General features: G+C 43.4%; 2 protein-coding genes across 2 annotated transcripts; one reads left to right on the top strand and one right to left on the bottom strand.

Annotated features, from left to right (window-relative positions):
• The first annotated feature begins 4,846 nt into the window (after positions 1-4,846).
• On the top strand, positions 4,847-11,823 carry LOC117487667. The gene is made up of 6 exons (XM_034136309.1): positions 4,847-4,949; positions 5,096-6,390; positions 7,164-8,003; positions 8,172-8,306; positions 8,852-8,933; positions 10,390-11,823. Exons 1-6 carry the CDS (start codon positions 4,847-4,849, stop codon positions 11,097-11,099), a joined length of 3,165 nt encoding a protein of 1,054 aa, XP_033992200.1. The 3' UTR covers positions 11,100-11,823.
• Positions 11,824-12,994: 1,171 nt separating this feature from the next.
• cryba1l1 (crystallin, beta A1, like 1) lies at positions 12,995-14,486 on the bottom strand. Its single transcript, XM_034137940.1, has 5 exons — positions 14,412-14,486; positions 14,167-14,285; positions 13,621-13,762; positions 13,381-13,523; positions 12,995-13,142 (listed from the first exon to the last, which is right to left on the bottom strand). Exons 1-5 carry the CDS (start codon positions 14,484-14,486, stop codon positions 12,995-12,997), a joined length of 627 nt encoding a protein of 208 aa, XP_033993831.1.
• Positions 14,487-16,610: the final 2,124 nt, after the last annotated feature.

The raw sequence follows: 16,610 nt of genomic DNA, 5'->3' as shown, positions 1-16,610 counted from the left end.
TCTTTAGTGCCAGAAAGTAGTGCAAAGTGCTCAGGTTGTTCTCAGAACTTTGGTTAGAGACAATAACGTAATGTGCATGACATGTTAACTAGTGATGGGAATTATGGCTCTTTGAAGGGAGCCGGATCTTATGGCTCCGTTCCTTTCAAAGAGCCGTTCAAAAGAGCCGTTCAAAAGAGCCGTTTTTTTAAGGTTACTAGGTTTATCTGCAAAATAATCACCAGGATAATGATTGACTGTATTGCCAGACCTAATGTCAATAATCGGCATTGTAAACATGACACAAGGTGGCGCCATATCCATGTCATCATGTCAGTGAATGTACTTTGAATTTACCCTCTGTATGTGTTAAGTAAATAAAGTTGCCTTGCCTTGAATGAAATTCATGCAACTCTTAATATTAGATACTGTGTTTTTAAGTGGCGATGGAGATTATTTGTTGATCCTGCTTTAAAGGATATTTTGCCTTTACAAATGGTGCGCTTTATCACTGACTGGGTTTTGGTTGAAGTGAATCCAAATGCTGCTGCGTTTTCGCGTTTGGCTCATTTTCCATCCGAAAAACACGTTGTCTACCTGTCCTGTACCACTTGGTATGACTTCTCTCTCGCGTATTCCGTTAAGACCCACCCCATCTCACTCCTCGTGCTGAAACCTACCAAACAGAGTAGGGGCGGGTCTTCACAGAATACGTTTGGGGAACAAAATCAAGCTTTTTAAAAGGAGAGTGGATTTTGGCAGGCAGTGAGTGCGGACCAACGATTGAACGATAACAAGAACGGCTCTCACCAAGTACGACTCGGTTCCCCTCGTTCGTACCAAAGAGCCGTTCAAAAGAATCGGCTCGTTCGCGACCGACACATCACTAATGTTAACTAACAGGTGATCTGCATTGACTAGTTGTCTGCTCCTGGCGCAGAGTTAGCTTAGCTGGCTGCCAGCCGTGATGCTAACCTGCATGTGTGCAGAACAACCGAAGACGGCCGATTTCGGCCTGGTGTGTCTGGGCCTTAAAATGCACGACGGAGAAAAATACATATTGTTTGTGGAAAAAAGGAGAATTTTTATTAATATGTGTGGTAAAGACTGAAATTCAAACTGTTAAAGTTATTTTAAAATGCAATGTTGAACTAAATGTGCAAAATCAGTCAACTAGAAAATGCATTTCCTGCTGAAAATGCGTGTGATCGCTGCAAGCTGCGCAAATTTGTTGCTGAACTTAGTTAAAAGTTCAGATTTTTTTTGTTTAATAGTTGAATGGTGTCTGTAGCTGCTTTTAGCTAGAGAAACCAAGTAAGTGTGTTGCTGAATTTAGTGGAAAAATGCAGAAAAGTGAAATTATTTTAATCAAAATTGTTAAAGCTCAAATGCAATGACTGTTGTACAACTTGAAAGTGAGTAGGAAAATAGCGATGCAACTTAATATTGAAAATAAAGGTTTAAACATGTATAGACAACCAAATGTATACCCTCAATGTCCAGAGCTGAGTAATGTAAGCTTCTTGTTTGGATACAGTAATATTCTAGGCTTTTCATTTGAAAAAACATCCCTCTTCCTGTGCTTCCTGTAAGCCCGTCCAGCGTTAAAAAAATCTTCCAACGCTTCTGCCCATTCACTTTGAATGGGGTGACGTCACTTTGCCTCACTTTTCGCCGAACTGCATTGTGGGAAGCAAAGCGGAGATTTCCAGGCATCTGAACATTGAACATTGCTCAACTTTTGAATCCTGAGATGCCTGGAAATCTCCGCTCTGCTTCCCACAATGCAGTTCGGCGCAAAGTGACGTCGCCCCATTCAAAGTGAATAGAGTGGCGAAGTCACGCCCATCTACTTCCGCCCCATGGGACCTTATTTCGGAAAAATAATGTATTGAAGTCAATGAAGAGAGAAAACTTATCTTTCGATCCCGTTTGAATTGTGCCATGAATTACACATATGATGTTTGTCAATCTTAAAAAATAATTTCAATGTAAAAGAAGTCACAGTTTGTCGTAAAACTGTTGAAATATAAGACTATGAAAAATATGCAACTAGAAAGACTACAAATCTCAGAGTCGCGTAAGTGATGTCACAATTGTTTTCCTCCACTAAGAGATAGCTAAGATCAGCGCCATATAGATAGAATCTATCTATATGGCGCTGGCTAAGATAAGATAACTTTAACAAGATGCCTGTGTGCTTAGTACCAGGTTGTTATCATACCAGCAATGGGTCTTGCTCGTTCTTTCGCTTCCCGTCTGATGAAAGGACTAGGAGTGTCTGGATCAAGCTAGCTAGTAGCTAGCACGTTAGTTAGCATTACAGCCTTGTCATTTGTATTAGCCTTAACATGAAGTAACATTAAGTAACCCAAAATGTTAAACAGTAAGAGTAGTAGTCATATTTCGTGAACCCTTTGAATAGTACTGTCACCGGTGTGATCATTCTATAATACACAATTTAAGCCCGGGAAGAAATGCTAACGCTAACGCTAGCATCAGCGATCTTCTCTACTTCATGCTATCTGCACAAATGGTTGACATTAAACATTAAAAAGACCAGGCAGTTTAGAGAGAATCAAAGGAAGGCAGGCAGGCAGCTTTGCATGACATTCTTCAGGACGTGTTTCCTTGTGGTGATAGTGAGGGTAGTCAATCGTTTTGTTGACAAGACAGTAGTGACGGCCATCTTGGTGACGTGTGTTGTTGACCAGAGATGTAGTTCATTGAGCGTTTCACACAAACAAATGTGTTACTTCACAGTTTTACGACACATTTTATTTTTTTTGACTTGCAAAATTATCTTTTAAATTGACAAACATCATATGTGTAATTCGTGGCACAATTCAAACGGGATCGAAAGATAATCGTTCTCTCTCCATTGACTTCAATACATAATTTTTCCGAAATAAGGTCCCATGGAGGTCCACCGGAAGGGGAGGGACTTCGCCACTCTATGGGCAGAAGCGTTGGAAGATTTTTTTAACGCTGCTGTGTGGACGAGCCGTTAGGCTTCAAAAGTTGAGCAATGTTCAACTTTTGAAGCTGAGGTGGAAGCATCAGCCAATCAAATCCCGTTTATGCAAATCTGACAGTACAAGCGCTAGCCAATCAAACCGCGTGTATGCTGGGAGAGACATACCGCAGGTCATTTCCTCATATTCCAAAAAATGGGAGGAGAAATTAATTATAGCGGTAGGGAATCACCCGGTGCTTTATGACCAGTCCCTATTTACCTACCGGGATACAAACCGGAGGAGCCAGGCATGGAGGGAGGTGGCAGAGACAGTGGTAGGTTTTCGCCTGTTTGGGGAGTTTATATCCAGTTTACTTCGGGCTTTTTTGCTTTGTATGTCGGGGGCGGGAGATTCATGTGATTGGTTGTTGGTCGCGTTGCTCGCAAAAAATCCCCAAGCTTCAGATACGCCCACCTCCAAGATTTTTTTAACGCTGCTGTGTGGACGTACCGTAAAGGCCCAGACACACCAGGCAGTCACCAGAGAACTCGCCGACGCCGAAGCCGACTGTTGCGTCGGCGAGTTCTCCTGCGTCTTGGCCATGTGTCGCACTGGAAATCACCTCAAAGACTTCAGCCGAGCACATACGAACTGCGCCTGCGTGAGTGGCAATAACTCTCCTTACCAGCAGGCGGCGGTAGTGTGTATTCGTCATTCAAAATAGGCAACAACCGGAAGACAGAGAAGAAGAACAGACTGATATAAACAAACAAATAGCGTGTGCGTTCCATTTTCACTCTCGTCCATCGAAAACATGTTTTAGAATATAAAAATACATGAATGATGAAATGAGCACATAAAGTGCAGACATACTATAAAATCACAGTTAATAGACCTGCATCTGATGATCGCAGTGTTCTGGCGGGTGTGTAGTTTATTGAGTCAGCAATGTAGTAATGTATGTAATGTAATAATGGCCACTTCTTGCTAAATTTACATTTCCATGTGATGCTTTTATCCGAGGCGACTCACAATAGGTAAATGAACAGTAGTAGACAGTATCTCATTTACTTAGACACTGTACTTAAGGAGAATGTTGAGGTACTTGAGACTAATCCTGCAACTTTATACTGACAAATAAACCGATGAGATGAAAAACCGGACTTGACCAAACAAATCACGGAGCTCTCATCAGAGGACAGCCGGGGACGCTCCTGCCGATATCAGAGATGTCCCTGCTATGTGTGGGAGGTAAGAGAGGACATTTAAGGGCTATGTTTGATGTCTTTAAGTATCACCTGCTGGGGTTTAGCTGCTGTCCTGTGCCTTCTTAAATCGTTTGTTTACGTCCCTCACTTCCGTTTCGCTTCTCATTTGCTAGCTGAACAGGCAATCAGAGTGGTTTCTTGGCCCGATAGCTTGTGTCCGACACACGGCCGATTCAACATGTTGAATCGGCCGTGTGTCGACCGTGAAAGGCCAAATAAGGCGTGTCACGGCCGAGGGTTCGGGACACACCAAATTGACTTTGGGCGACAGGGCACGCTTCGTCGTCAGACAACCGAAGACGGCCGATTTCGGCCTGGTGTAAGGCCCAGGCCTTAAGGATACATTATATCTATAGGGCTTTTATTTTGAAGGGGGTGTGTGAGAAGGGGGATGAGTGTGTGTGTCTGTTTTTTATAGAAATTCAGCAAGACAAAAAGAAGAAAATTACAAAGAAATAAAAAACAACTAATATTATTCTGGATTATCACAGAATTGATAGTCATAATAGATCGGATCATTACAACAAAGAGTAATGATCAAAAATGAATGTCAGTTAAATGAATGTTGTCATAATGAATAAATATGGACTGATTATGTGTGTATTGCTTAGGCTACTATTTTATTCAGACGTAGATGGGGAGATGTGGTGTTACCAGAAGCCGGGGTTTGAAGCCCTCCTCCTCGCCGAGCTGCAGAGACAGCAACAGTGCAGCCAGTTCTGTGACACCCTGCTCAAGACAGAAGGTATAAAAACACTCACAAAAACACTGTTACCTTTTATAGTGTCTTCTTTTAATCAGCACATAGAAGGTTTGCAGATAGACCATCTCATATGGTTTTATGTAGTTGTGGAAGCTATTATCATTACTGACACCTGTCCTGTCCTGCAGGTGTTTCAGTGCCGGCTCACAGCTGTGTCCTGTCCGCTCTCAGCCCCCACTTCTCCTCCACTCTGTCCTCCACGCCACAGCCCCCTGCAGGACAGAGCCGTCTCCTGGAGTTTCGGGCTCTAGGCGCCTGCACCCTGCTCCACATGGTCCGACTGCTGTACTGTGGGGAGATGGCAGGCGAGGGGGAGAAGGAGAAGCAGGAAGCTATCTCTGCTGCGGCCAAGCTTGGCATCCACGGGCTGGTGGAGGTCACAAAAAGACAACTTGAGAGAGGCAGTGTGAAAGGAGACGGGGGGCACACCGAGGCAGGGGTGCAGACGGAGCCGCTGATGCCTGAGGAGGATGAAGGGAGAGGGGGCAGGTGGAGGAGAGAGGTGAGGGATGGGAGCACCTTTCTGTGGAAAGACACACTGCCAGATGGTAGAAAAGACTCATGGACTCAAACAGAGGAGCTGCAAGAGCAATTGGTTCCCGCTTATCAACCAGCAGCCCCCCTTGAGACCATCAATATAGCCGATTTTCAGAGTTTAGGACAGACCGCCTCCCATTTTGTTCCCCCTCAAATTCCCTACATTCCCATATCCCTTGTCTACCCACCTAATGAAAACCCAACACAACAACCATCATATGCCCTCATGGACTCCATGCAGGAATCCACCTCAGCAGCTGGGTTCACGTCTATTTTGGTACCTCAGCACACCTTTGTCCCCCAGACTCTTCTTCCTTTTTCCAGCCAAGGGCCCCCCTGTGCTGCTGGGCTTCAGAGCTGGTGGTCCGCCCCCCAGGAGGCAGCCGGAGAAGCAGCAGCAGCTAACGAATGGGAGGACCAGAATCTGGTTCAGTTTGATGGCAACATCACAGGATACATTCAGCACTTCCTGAACCCGGACAAGGAGGAGGGCGTCGGCAGCGGGCGAGCAAGAAGGAGGCGGGGCGCAGGAGAGGGAGGTGCCAGGAGAGGGGGGGCAGGAGAGAGGAGAGCCAGGAGACCACGAGCAGGAACAGGAGGGAGGGGGAGAGGAGGGTTGACGCAGACGGTGGATGTGCAGGAGGTGGGGGTGAGCAGGCTGCAGAAGCTCTTCCTGCAGAGGGTCTGGGGGGGGACGCCCAGGACGGGACAGGGCGGAGGGGCTGCAGGCAGGAAGCTGTTCCTGAAGCCCAGAGAGCTCCTGAAGTCAACGAAAAAAAGAGGCCCCGGAAAAGTGTGGGGGGTGGGAGACGTGCTGCCGTACATAGGGGAGAGAGGAGGGAAAACGCAGCGTGGGAGGAAGAGTACAACGCAGCAGGTTAACCCGGTGAGTACAGACGTAACGCTGTCCTATTCTAACACAATCAAATCATAACATTAATAATAATAATAAAAATACATTTGATTTGTTAAGCTCCTTTCATTACTAAAAGCAATCCCTACTGTGTAGTGCTACAAGGGGCATAAAATACATACTTAAAAACACACATTTTATAAAAAAACACAAGTTTATTTAACATAACAACTTAAATGGAATATGAAAACAAGGACCTGTCAGTTAAGTCAGTCTCCAGTGTCAGTTTGAGAGCATTTTACACCTTGAAATACTATATTTAGATTTTTAATATAAATCAGGGCTAGCATCGTTTAAAATCTGTAATGTTTTTTTTTTATTAAAAAACAATCCTGATAAATGACCATGGAACCACATTTTTTTTTGTAAACATAAATAACATAGAAAGTGTGAAAAATAAAATGTGTTTTTTAACTACAGCCCTCCACATCTTTGTCAATGTCTAAAAGTTTCTTCTTGGTAGAATATTATAAGTCATAATAAAATGAAGTTATAGTAATATTGACAGTCTGAAATGTTATCCTATCCATTTGTTAGAAAAGATAATGGATCCAGCTTTCTGATTGGTTAATCAAGATGTCCCTTGAGTTCTGACCAATCATTTAGCTCGAAGAGGAAAACAACTCAGATATCAAACTTATTGTATACTCACTGTAGAAATCTAAAAGTACTTTATGACACATTTCAAAACCTCGTGCATTAGTACTTTTGATTGTTTTTCAATTGATACATTCTTTTCCCAACAGGACGGTCTTCCCGTTGGGCGGCCGAGGAGAAGGAGGCCCCCGCGTCTTCCCCCTCACGAGGAACAGCCCGAACCCATTGAACGTCTGCTGGAGGAAGTGATGAACGACCTCGATATTTTAAAAAACAACGGTGCTCCTCAGCCTCAGCCTCCTCCTCCAACCAGCAGCAGCGACGTGGCCTCCTGTGGAAATACTGTGACACAAAACAAATCAGGCTCCAATGGGTCCCCACGGGTTGTTGTTGTAGCGAGAGGAGGGGGCAGCCCCAGCGTAGCAAACCCTGGGACCCCCGTTCAGCTGGGGCAGGGGGAGGGGGAGGTGAACGAGACGCTGTACACCTTACTCCAGTCCTTCGAGCACTACATGGACAGCTGCTCCGCCTGTGAAGAGGCGGAGATGGGCGCTCAGAGCCGCACCGAGGCCAGCCAGCTGCACACTGTCCCGAGAAGAAACAGAAGAAGAAGAAAGACCCAAACCCCCAAGAGCCCTAACACTGCTCAGAGAAAGAATACACCTCATCCTGCCAGGCAACAGAGTGACGAGGCTGAAACACCTCTGAGGCGTTCACTGTCTTCTGCTCGCAGTGCCGCTCCACCTGAACACACCGAGGGATCAACGGCACCAGACAAAAAAAGAGAACGGAAAAGAATAAAGCCGTATATGCTCTCATTGGACAGAAAGAGGGTGAGGGTGAGGAAGCCGGTGTCATCCAGTGGAACAAAAACCACACCGATGTTGGACCAGAGAGACGTGAAGCTGCTTCATACGCCTGTGTTGAAACCGGAGAGGAGCGGCCGGCTGTCGGACAAAGTGATGGAGCGCAGCTGCAAGGAAGTCAAGGTGGAAAACGTTGCTAACTCCACTCTGATAATGCTTCTGATGATCTCTGCTGTCGCCAGTACAGCACAGTCTGATACATATACATGTGAGGAAGAAACTGGGTTGTTACAGCCAAAGAGTGTGAAATCAAATGTATCAACTCTTTTTGTGTGTGAATGTATTTTTCAGAAATCTGCAAAAACAACGAGCAGTTTATCATCGGTGACACAGCCACGGGACAGCGTCCAGGAAGCAGCTCCGCCGATTTCATGGAGCACAAAGAATTACCCAATCAGGAGCCGCTTAAGAAAGGCAAATATCATGGTGAGCATTGACCTTTTTTCAATCTCCAAATGTGTCTTTTAAACATCTGTTATTTGAAGTGCTAATCCTCATGATTTCCATCCTGGTTGATTTGGTGACACCCTATCTGCTAGCAGTAATATAGAAGGTAATTTAATACTAGGTCAAGATACTGGGGGTGAAACACAGAGTAGTCTGCAAACAGTGAGTGTTAAGAGAAATGTATATATGTTTATTGCATTTTATTTCAAATGAAAATGTTAACAAAAAAGATAATAAAGCCTGCTAACTCTTTCTAACTAATGCCTTCAGGTAAAAACTTTACTATGTCAAATAAATTAGATTTTAATCCAAATACCTGTTAAATGTTTACCATTCCATGGTGAACACGGTGATTTGTACACCTGCTTCACATCAGCCTGTTAGCATTGTCATTGTGTCCTGTTGGCATTTAGCTAAAAGCTTGGCACAAGTACACTACATAAGTAAGTGAGTTGGTAGCATTGCTGTGAACTCTCGTTTGTAAATGTGTCTTTATGATTGAATACGATTCATTTGTTTTACAGGACCGTGCAACCTTTCTTGTGGAGCCACTTCAAACTAAGCGACCCTCATCAGCAGGCCCCGGAAGAGACAGTTTATCTAATGGTAAGAGATCAAATCAAATCAGGTTTTATTTATAAAGCACATTTAAAAGCGATTTTTGGTCGAGCCAAAGTGCTGTACATGTAATAAAAACACATTACTACAAATCACAATAAACGACAATAAATTACAACAGATATATCTTAAAAAACAAAATAAAAAATAAAACACACGGAAAAGTCAGGAGTCGTGCTCCGCTCTAACTAGAAAGCCAGAGAGAAGAAGTGTGTTTTTAGTTTTGATTTAAAAACCCCTAGGGTCTGGGCCGACCTCACATGGAGGGGCAGAGTGTTCCAGAGCCTAGGGCCAGCTGCTGCGAAGGCTCGGTGCCCTCGGGTTTTTAGCCTGGTCTTGGGCACTACCAGCAGCAGCTGGTCAGCAGACCTTAAAGCTCTGGCTGGGGTGTAGCGCTGGAGCAGTTCAGCTATATAGGCCGGAGCCAGCCCATTTAGTGCTTTAAAAACAAATAAAAGGATTTTAAAATCAATTCTGAACCGAACTGGAAGCCAGTGTAGTGAGGCCAGAATAGGGGTGATGTGGTCGCGCTTTTTGTGGCCAGTCAGCAAACGTGCAGCTGCGTTTTGGACTAGCTGTAAGCGTTTGATTGAGGCCTGGTCCATACCCACATACAGAGCGTTACAATAGTCCAGTCTCGAGGTTACAAAGGCGTTGACAACCCTTTCTAAGTCTTTAAAAGATAAATACGACTTGGTTTTGGCCAATAGTCTTATTTTAAAAAAGCAGGATTTTACTACGGTGCTGACCTGCTTGTCGAATTTAAAAGTGCTGGTGAAGGTCACTCCAAGGTTCATGACCGAGGGGAGGATGTTTTTTTTTATAGAGCCCAGAATATCAACCGGAGAGGCTGGAGGTTGCGGTCCAAAAAAGATGACCTCGGTCTTGCTCTCGTTGATGTTGAGGAAGTTTTTGCTCAGCCAGGATTTTATCTCTGCTAAGCAGTCCATTAGTTGCTGTAGTGAGTGTGTGACATTTGCTTTGAGAGGCAGATAGATCTGTAGATCACCATTCAGGGTGATAAAAACATCCACAAACAATTGGAAATGAATACGATGATGCACATTTAAAAGTATATACATCTCTTCTACATGTTATATTGTTGTACACATTTACTTTGAACATACTTATAAATATTAAAGAAATAGTTTGATTTCATAATTTTGATTCAGATTTCTCTGAGTCTGGAGAGTAAAACATATAAAGACTCTTTCTGTGGTGCAATAAATATTTAGATTTAATTTACATAGAGCTAGTTTCACGCATAATATTTAAATATGGACGTGGTTTCCACTGTTGCAACCATTCTGACCTGACTAAGAAAGTATTATTACATCTATTTGGCGTGGAGTAAGTGTGTGTTTAGACGATTTTTCCTGATTCACGCTGTCTGTCAGATAGCCTTGCACCGACATGATCTGTGTCTAATTATCATTTTCTACAGAGAGTTCATCACTACCTGTTGAGCCACAGCCTATGGAGCCCTGTGTAATGGGTGAACAACTAGAGAGAAATCCAGAGACACGTGAAGAAGAATTAACAGTCCAGCCTCTGGAAGAGGTAGAGGAAGAAACAAGGAGGGGAGAGAAGAGACACACAGAGCCAGAGGAGACGGGTGAGGAATCCTCTGTGCCTAAGAGGGTCTGCTTTGAGCAGACAGCACAGCCGACCTCTGAAACATGCGCACTGAGCTCTAAATCTGCAGACTGTGTCTCCGAACCAGCACCCAGAGAGAGGAGGGACATAGTCTCTGTAGAGACTGTTCCCATTGCAGGAGAGTGCTTACCAATCGACATCAGAGAAACTGACTGTGAGATGGAGAGCAGCGGGGAGGAGATGATTGCTGTGGACGGAGAACCTGAAGACTCGGACACTTCACCTCAGACTCTGTCACATTGTGTTGAAGCAAAGCTTTCACTTTCACCCACTTCACTTTCAGCAACAGAGTTCAGTCTGACGTCGACAGGAAGCTGGGAGGATGACAAAGACGAGGACGTTGATGTGATTGGCGGTTCCAGTCCTGCCCCTGATCCCGTGCTCTTCAGCTGGACAGAGTGCTCAGAGGTTGAGGAAGAGGAAGGAGACGAGGATATTGACGTTGTGGGAGACAATCCAATCTACACTTTATCATCGCTCCTTGCTACTGTGAGGTGAGCTAGTTAACAAGGATCGTCACACTCGGGTGCTTCACAAGCATCTGTCAGGTGTTTTTCTACTTGTCTTCTCCAGTTCATGTTATTTGATTTCATGGAAAAACATTCCTGAATTGTTTTCATTTAGCTTAAGAGTTGAAGATCAATAAGGTCTGATTATAAATGTCTGACAATCACGTGAGAGATTTGTGAGCGACTTGTTGACTATCTGTTTGTATTTAAAGACAAAAAAGCAAACATGTGCATCATAACGCATGAAGCAACAAAAAAGAGGACTGTGAAGTTCATATGCACTTATTCAGTTCCTGAGTTGAGTTAACCATTGTCAAAAAGTGACTTTTTTTATTCTTTCGAGGTATTAAGCAGTTGATTTTATGTAAAAAAAATGTTATTGCTGTTAAGTTCAGTAATTGTATGTTTACTAAGCAGAAATATTCATCAAAGTTTGTTTTAACTGCAGAAAGTGAGAAAAACTGCGATATAGAAACAGTTTAGAAAGAGATGCATTGCAAAAACAATCAAAAAGTGTGTTTTAGGCGAGTGTTTTATTACTTATAATTATGACTATTACTGTTTTAGTTGTAAAAATGTTGACAATATTAGCCTTTGTTAGTTGGAAATGTTCCAGGAAACTTCTGTCTTCCTTGTTTTACTGTTAAGTTATGTTTGGTAATGTTCCTTGTGGCGCTTTTGAGTCTGGACTGATTTCTACAATAAATGTTCCTACTTCCTGCAGAGGCTTCACTCAAAATGGTTTCACCTTTGGGGTGTGGATTATTTGTTATGTACAAAGAAATGTAAAATACAAACACAACGTGCAAGTAAATAGGTCCAATGATACTGGTGTGTAAGTAGCACGTTTCTTTATGCTGCATATGGCCAAAACAGCAATTGTGAATTTAATTGTATTTTATTTATTTGCAGCATTTTTGCCAAACGTTTTCCTAAGATATTCTCTCCTTTCTTTACGTTTGTCTGTTTACATGTTTTTCCTAAGTTCGCACTGAGTAAACATAATGCATGTCCTTGTGATGAATGAAACTGAAGATGTTTCTATATCCTGTTATTTTCCCAATTCAAAACATTTCTTAGCACCTTAAATATGGTAGGTACACAGGTTTAAATGCAGTTAATCATATTCGGACTTGAAAAGAATGGTTTCAATTACAACTGAACTCCTGACTTGAAAAAATAAACTATAAAGTGTGTTTCATCAAAACATAATAAGAAACTTATCCAAATACTTTTGAGAATGTATAGACATTTAGATAGTTCTTCCTCATTGTGTGTATTAAAACCCTATGCAATCAGAAAACCCTTTTCTCTGTATAGAGAAAGAATTCAAACTTAAACATCTTTAAAACCGGTGTTTCATACTGCAAAGAGAGTACATTTTATTCATCATATTCACACTTTTATAATAAAACAAGAAGACATGAAGTGAAATTGAGTTTATTAGTAAACCTCCTGCACACAACAACACATCTGAGCTGCACTGGGTGCTGCTGGGGGGGCTTTCTCTCATCATGTCTTCATGTTGGAGCTTCACCTCCCCTCTGTTCAAGCTCGCTGAGGATTCACTCTACTCATCGCCCAGCTCAGGTAAGGAGTACAGCGCAGGTGTGTGTTTGTGTGTGAGTGCGTAGGAACCTCTAAACCAAGTAAAAAGACAATGTGAGTGTCAGCGTGTGTGTATGTGGAGCATGTGTTTCCCTGTGCTTTAACAGTGTGATATTGTCTCTTATCACACTCTGGCAGCATTTATAAATCAGTAGTGTTGGGGGGCGGCTGTTGCATCTCAAGTCAAGAGGAAGGAAAGGATTGAAGAGGGGGAGAAAGAAAGGAAGGGGTTTAGAGGGGTCGAGGGGAGCTGCTGTGTCTGTCTCAGTCTGCCTCTTAGTGCTGGATGCGCCTGATGGACTGGATCTGGGGGGTCTGACAGTGGGACCCCCAGTTCTTCCAGTGCTGGTAGTCTCCGCTGTGCCTCTCACACTCCATGATGTACTGCTGGCCCCTGTATCCAGGGTGCTGGTAGCACACAAAGCTGCAGGAGAAACAAACAACAGTTAGTGGGAGTGGTGACAAGTGGGGGGATTTAGGACACACTTGGAGATTTAGCTTGTGTGTTTAATACATAAACTATGTGCAGGTTTATTTGTAAATGAATATTTTGGTAGCCGGATTTGAAATGGATATATATTCAAGTGTAAATATCCTTGGAAGTGGAGGAGCATTTCGAGTATGTCCTGATAAAATGCATCCCATCAATCAGGTTCACTTACGCGCCGCACTGCACGTGCATGGAGCCAACCTCGGGCATCATCCAACCCATGGCCTGCAGAGAGGGGTAGTCGTCACAGATCTCAGAACTGCGGCCCATGAAGTTCTCCTTCTCAAAGATGAGCATGCGACTGCTCTGGTGGGACTGCATGGGGGGGGGGGGGAGAAGAAAAAGTTTGACTTTGGAATCCCCGGGTAAAGGTTGAATGTCACCTGAACACTAAGAGACAGGATGTACTCACAGCACAGAAGATGGGGCGCAGAGACATCAGACGCTCCACGTGGTAGGAGAGGGAGCCGCTGTAAGCGTCCCAGTGGGGGTACTCTCCCCTCTCCAGGATAAACTGCTGGCCCTGGAAGTCGTGGTGCTCAAAACCCACCCAGCTTATCAGAGAGAGAGAGAGAGAGAGAGAGAGATGTTATCATCACTTCACTGTATGGTCATCTGAAGAGCCATCTAATTTAGATCCTGGTGTAATTAAATTCTGACTATGTCACAGGGTTGCTCTATTAAATGATGCAGCTCAAAAGCATTTCATTTCCAAAATAGGCTTTCTTTCATTCAGAACAAAACAATTCAGCTCCCTTTGCATAGTCAACAACATCATTTTCTTGGTGCTTAAAGCGTCCACATGACTCCTCTTTATCTCCTCTTGTTGTTTGTAATGATTAATGCATAGAAAACAAAGGGGGATAACAGTTTTACTTGAGTATATTTCATTAACATGTTGTACTGTCAGAATACTAAGTCTAATTTTTTAACAGTGTAAAATGTTTGAGACACTTACGCTCCGCTCTCCACCCTGATGGAGCGGATGTTGTCCAGTCCACAATCCTGGATGTTGCAGCACTCGGAGGTGAACTCCAGGCACTTGCCCTGGAAATGCTCCTGCTCGAACACAGTCACCTGAGGGAGACAGAGGATACGAGGCATCAAGTTACAAGAAGTATGTTGGCAATACAGTTGTATAAAGGGTATCCTCTTTTAGCTTTCAGCATCAAGCAGAATTGTTGCTCAAATGTGAGTGTTTACCTTGAAGAAAGGAGCCATGCCCATGCCAGAGTTGACCAGGGGCTGCATCATTGGGGATCTTGTAGTTCTGTACATCTTTACTCCTGAGATGTAAATAAGAAAAAAACAGGACCTTTAGAGACTTTCTTAAAAGCATAAATGATTTAACAATGAGATATTCCACACTGTTTCTGCACAATTATTTGTAGTGTTACATTCTCACTTCTAAAGGCACACCACAAATCTCTGTATAACATTCAAGCGGTACAACTCCCCAAAAAATCTGAATGTAAACATCTGGAGGCCAGAAATTGTTAATATACCTTCTGTCTTTCTATCTTTTTTAAATTTTGAAAAAAATCTGAAACTAAATTCTGATAAAAAATTAAGGTGTTGTACAGGTGATTCAGAAAGTGCTTTTGTTTTTTTCAGTGTCTGCGTGAAGCACCTAGGATTCACCTGTCTGTCTGTCTGTCTGTCTGTCTGTCTGACTCTGAGCTGTATGAGAGCAGAAAGCATCCTTACCTAGATTGGCACTTTATTGGAAGAGCTTGAAAGTGATACGCGCATACGGCTTGCCTCGCGTAGAGCTTTGCGGGAACCTGGCGCCTCAGTTTTATACCGACGGTCGGGGAGCGCGACTGCTGTTGCGCGTTCACGGCTCTGCACACCGTCCATTCGCCACAGTGGTTAGACCCGGCGGTGAGGCGCGCCCCGGGGTCGGCTACGTGTCCGCTGCATGCTGTTGTCCTGCTCCAGGGCCAGCTCAGCACATCCCATAGTGCTGCTGGGGCTGCGGAACAAAGGCGCTCCGGTATGTTCGGACCCCGGTCAGCAGTCCAGCCCGTGCCCCGGCACAATGGGCCTGGGTGGGGTGGGGATTAACGGCGGAGTAGAGAGGCAGTGATACACAGAAGAAGATAACTGGTGTGTCTTTATATGAAAATAGAAAGGCTAGATAACTATAAAGTTAAATTCAGTGCTATTTGTTCAAACAATAAAGTCTAATTTACAACAAACGATTTAGTGCGTGTACCTTCCTGGGTGCAGGTATAGGCTACACCTGTTTGGACACATATCTGAGATCTGGTTATGTCAATGGTGTAAAAAGTGGAGAACAACGTGCTTGTGCTGTGATGACAAACTGTTGTTTCAAAGTTTCCCTGCAGTCACATGTATCCAATTCTAAATTAAAACAAACGTGCCCAGATTGCTACTTTACATTTTTATGCGGATGATACCGTGATGTAGACTACTGTGCAGGTCCCTCGATTAAGGAGGCGGTTGTTAAATTACAGGCTGTTTTTAACATTATTCAGACTCAGCTCGCTGAGTTTAAGCTTCTTTTAAATGTTGAGAAAACCAAGGTAATGCTCTTTTCTAAAGCTAAAAAGACTCCAGAGACTGCTTTGGATATTGTTACTATGCAAGGACAAGTACTCAAAGTGGTTACCTGTTATAAATACCTTGGTATCTGGATTGATGATTGTCTTACTTTTAAACTTCAGGTCATTAATCTGCTTAAAAAGCTGAGGGTTAGACTAGGTTTCTTTTTCAGAAACAAGTCCTGTTTCTCTTTTGAAGCCAGGAAAAGGCTAGTCACTGTGACCTTTTTACCTGTGCTGGACTATGGTGATTTGATATATATGAATGCACCTGCCCATTGCCTGGAAAGGTTAGATGCCGCCTATCACAGTGCTCTGAGATTTGTTACTAACTGTAAAGCACTTACTCATCACTGTACCCTGTATGCCAAGGCAGGTCTGCCTTCACTTACTGTACGGAGGCTCAGTCATTGGTACATATTCATCTATAAAGCTATGTTGGGTAAACTCCCAATTTATATATGCTCTTTGATCTCACAGAGAGTGGCAAGTAGCTATTGCCTGAGATCCCAGGATGTGTTCTTATTACATGTGCCAAGTGCTAGGACTGTTTTAGGTACTAAAGCTTTTATGTGCGCTGCTCCTCTAGCTTGGAACACTATGCAATTTTTTTTGAAACTGAGCATTTTGATTCCCTTGCATCATTTTAAAGCACGGCTGGATGAAATGTTATTAGATACCTGTCATTGTGAATAGGTTGCTAATGTATACCCCTGTAATTATGTTGTGATGTCCTTTTTGTTTTCTGTTGTTTTTATGTGTAACCAATGTACCGCAGGTCTCCCTTGAAAAAGAGATCGTTGATCTCAATGGGATTTTTCACCTGGTTAAATAA

Source organism: Trematomus bernacchii, unplaced genomic scaffold, assembly GCF_902827165.1.
Source record: "Trematomus bernacchii unplaced genomic scaffold, fTreBer1.1, whole genome shotgun sequence".
Taxonomy (NCBI): domain Eukaryota; kingdom Metazoa; phylum Chordata; class Actinopteri; order Perciformes; family Nototheniidae; genus Trematomus; species Trematomus bernacchii.
This window is presented reverse-complemented; position numbering and strand designations above follow the sequence as displayed.